Source organism: Polypterus senegalus, chromosome 3, assembly GCF_016835505.1.
Source record: "Polypterus senegalus isolate Bchr_013 chromosome 3, ASM1683550v1, whole genome shotgun sequence".
NCBI lineage: Eukaryota > Metazoa > Chordata > Cladistia > Polypteriformes > Polypteridae > Polypterus > Polypterus senegalus.
In genome coordinates this window covers 29962833-29966283 of record NC_053156.1, presented here as the reverse complement: position 1 = coordinate 29966283, position 3451 = coordinate 29962833, and the positions used below count along the sequence as shown (strand labels likewise).

General features: G+C 38.5%; 1 gene segment (V, D, J or C); it reads right to left on the bottom strand.

Moving 5' to 3' along the window:
* Positions 1–1198: 1198 nt before the first annotated feature.
* Positions 1199–2161, bottom strand: LOC120524972. The segment is given in 2 exon segments: positions 1199–1877; positions 2102–2161. Coding segments are annotated over 2 exon segments (390 nt in total).
* Between the last annotated feature and the right edge of the window lie 1290 nt (positions 2162–3451).

The following is a 3451-nucleotide window of genomic DNA, read 5'->3' as shown; positions in this document are numbered from 1 at the left end:
TGCGGCGTCCGCAGTGATGCGGGCTCTGCATCGGTCTGTTGTGGTGAAAAAGGAGCTGAGCCGTAAGGCAAAGCTCTCAATTTACCAGTCGATCTACGTTCCTACCTTCACCTATGGTCATGATCTATGGGTAGTGACCGAATATCGTGAATACAAGTGGCTGAAATGAGTTTCCTCTGCAGGGTGTCTGGGCTTTCCCTTAAAGATAGGGTGAGGAGCTCAGTCATCCGGGAGGGGCTCAGAGTAGAGCCGCTGCTCCTCCGCATCGAGAGGAGTCAGATGAGGTGGCGCGGGCATCTGATCAGGATGCCTCCTGGACGCCTCCCTGGTGAGGTGTTCCAGGCACATCCAACCGGGAGGAGCCCCCGGGGAAGACCCAGGACACACTGGAGGGACTATGTCTCTGGAAGAAGAGCTGGAAGAAGTGGCCGGGGAGAGGGATGTCTGGGCCTCTCTTCTCAAGCTGCTGCCCCCGCAACCCGACCTCAGATAAGCAGAAGAAGATGGATGGATGATAACTTAGTGGCTCAGGAAACAAAACATTGAAATTTTGAATCCATGGCTAAGAAACTCCAAAGACCTAAATCCCATTGAGAGGTGGGTGGACAAAGAGAAACTTACAAATTTTGACAAAAGAATGGCCAACACTGCAAATATTGACTCTTTATATAAACTTAATGTAATTGTAAATAAAAGCCTTTGAAACTTATGAAATGCTTGTAGTTTTACTACAGTATACCATAGAAACATCTGACAAACAATCTAAAAACAATGAAGCAGCAAACTTTGTGAAAACCAATATTTATGTCATTCCCAAAACTTTTTGCCACTACTGTAGGCTCCCAGTTCCAACACCTGCACTCAGAGGATAGCTCAATACTAAATTATATTAAACTTAACATGCATTTACAATGTGGGGTAAGTTTTTTGTCACATGTGTGGACTTGGTGAATATCTTTTAGGGACAGGTATGTGACGTTGCATAGTCGACCATTAAGGACCAGTAACCTTCGTTTGTATCTATGCCATCCCATGCCAGCCTTTGAAAGAGAACAATGACAAGAAGAGACAGCTGTAGTGCTGACCATATATTACCTATTTTTTTAAAAATCTTTCTTTGCCTTAAAACTGCATTTATGATTATTTTGTATTTTTCCATTTGGGACCGAAAATCTTTTTATGGCTATATTTTTATCTTACAGTCTCAACCTAAACTCTAGACTATATTTAACATTAGTTTACAATATTAATATTAAACTGAATAGAAGAGCATTTGTAAGTGTGTATCTTTTGGCCCCAAATCTATTAAGCTAAAGTAATCTAAGCTACTTTACTGTACAAATTTCTACATTTAAGTTTATGAAAGTTACTTTTTCTTCTGTCCATTTATTTTTTAGCCTGCTTATTCAGTACTTGGTGGTGGCAGAGCCTGTCCTTGGAGCATCCCTTGGTGTCTGTGCTTTTGGTCTCCTAAATGATCATTCTTGCTCAACAGTACCATCTACTGCTCAACCTTATAACTTATTCAATATATTTATTTGCAGTTTTTGTGTAATAGCGCTGCTTAGGCAAGGCACTGTGTTTACTGCTAGCACAGAAGTACACAGCGGAGTCGCTCTTCTGAACATTGCTGATGTGTAAATAGAAGCTCTTTTTTTCTTTCCTGGTGCCAGAAAATCTTTCGTAGCTAGTCTCTTTTTCAATGTCCATATTCTCAAGCCTTGAAAATAGTATCATTTGCAGCCCCTGCAAGTGAGTTTGTCTGTACCAATACATCCAATCATCTGAGCCGTCCTGTTCACATGTAATGTCTGTGTTTTCTCCAGGTTTTAATAAAAAGTGCTCCTTTTGTTTTACAATGATACTGTGAGCTCCATCTAAAACAAACAAACAAACAAATAAATAAATAATACAGTCTTAGGTAATATTTGAACAACTATTAGTTAATACAAATTCTGAAACTTGGATGGAAAATAATTCAGCGAAAAAATAATGTCCGGAATACATCATGTTTGGATATAAATGTTAGTTTATATTCACAAAAGTAGCTTAACTCTATTATTTCAAAAGTACAGTTATAACTGTATAATGAATAACTTACAAATAAGGAGCACTAAAACAATTGCAGTAGACATTATGCCTTTCAGACCAGAAGGCAATACAGCGCCTCACTCAGATATGCATACTACACTATGATGTCACAGCTTCCTTAGAACTTATGTCTACAGGGCCTGATGGTGGTGCAGTAGTTAGCAATATACACTGACGGCTCCATATACTTGAATCAAAAGCTTGTTGCCTATTTTTACACATTTTCTTTCTTTCTTTCTCTTTCGGAAAAATGGTGTGTCCATTACGCAATTTGTAAGCTTGAAGATAATGCGCTGATTTTTCTTACTTGACATATGAATTAAGTATTGTTTTCTTTTTGCGATGAGCTGATGTTTTCTTTGTTTGCTTTACTTTCCATATTGTAAATGATTTATTAAGTATTGATTAATAAAGTTTAATTCAAAACTATTTCTGTTTTATTACTGGTTGCGTTTTGTCTCTGTGAGAGTGTGTGTGATTCGGGCCAAGGCTGAGTATGTTCCTGTGATCCTTACTGAAAACATAAATACATCACCGTCAAAGGCAGTGAGAATCTTAGCTAGGTTTTAGTCCACTACAACACATCCACTAAAAATTATATTTAACATGATTAATAGCAAACAGTGTTACAGTCGTGAGCATTCCTACCTCACTGAAACAGCCTCGTTGCTTTGAATCGTGAATTCTGTCTCTGATTGTGAGGTGTCTTCAAAGTCTCACCACCAAAAAAATCTGTTCTATTCAAAAACAGTTTCTATAAGTTATAAAAACCTGATTAGTTTGGCTGGTCTAGTAACACAGAGGAAATAAGAAATGGCAGAGCAGACTCTTTTTTTCAAAAGGAAACTGCATTTCTGCACTGCAGGTAGTGGCGTCCTTTACATATTTTATAACTATGATGATTTTCTGTGGGTTTATGTGATGAGTTAGTAACATCGCTTCCAGAGAGGTCCACGAAATCAACAAGTTCATTTAAAAGGCAAGCTCAATTATGGGATGCACTTTTGACCCACTGGGAAATAACGGAAGTGAGAATGAAGTTGAAAGTGATTAAGTATTATGGACAGGGTTGGCTCAACTCTCTGATTGCTTCCAGGGGCCACTCGAACCCAGAACCATCGATAACTTGCTCAAGACTGAGCTGTGCAAATGAGGACACATAGACAGCAAGGTGTTGGAACAAAGTGTTTTGGCGCTTTTATTTAAAAACACTGTCCAAAGTACAGTGCTTCATTTCTCAAATAAATAATCCAAAAAAATCAAGGTGCATGTGGAGGTTACAAAATGTCCGATAAATTGAATCCATTAAAATGGAGTTACACACAGCAGGAGACAGTTCTAAATAAATAAAACCCATTGT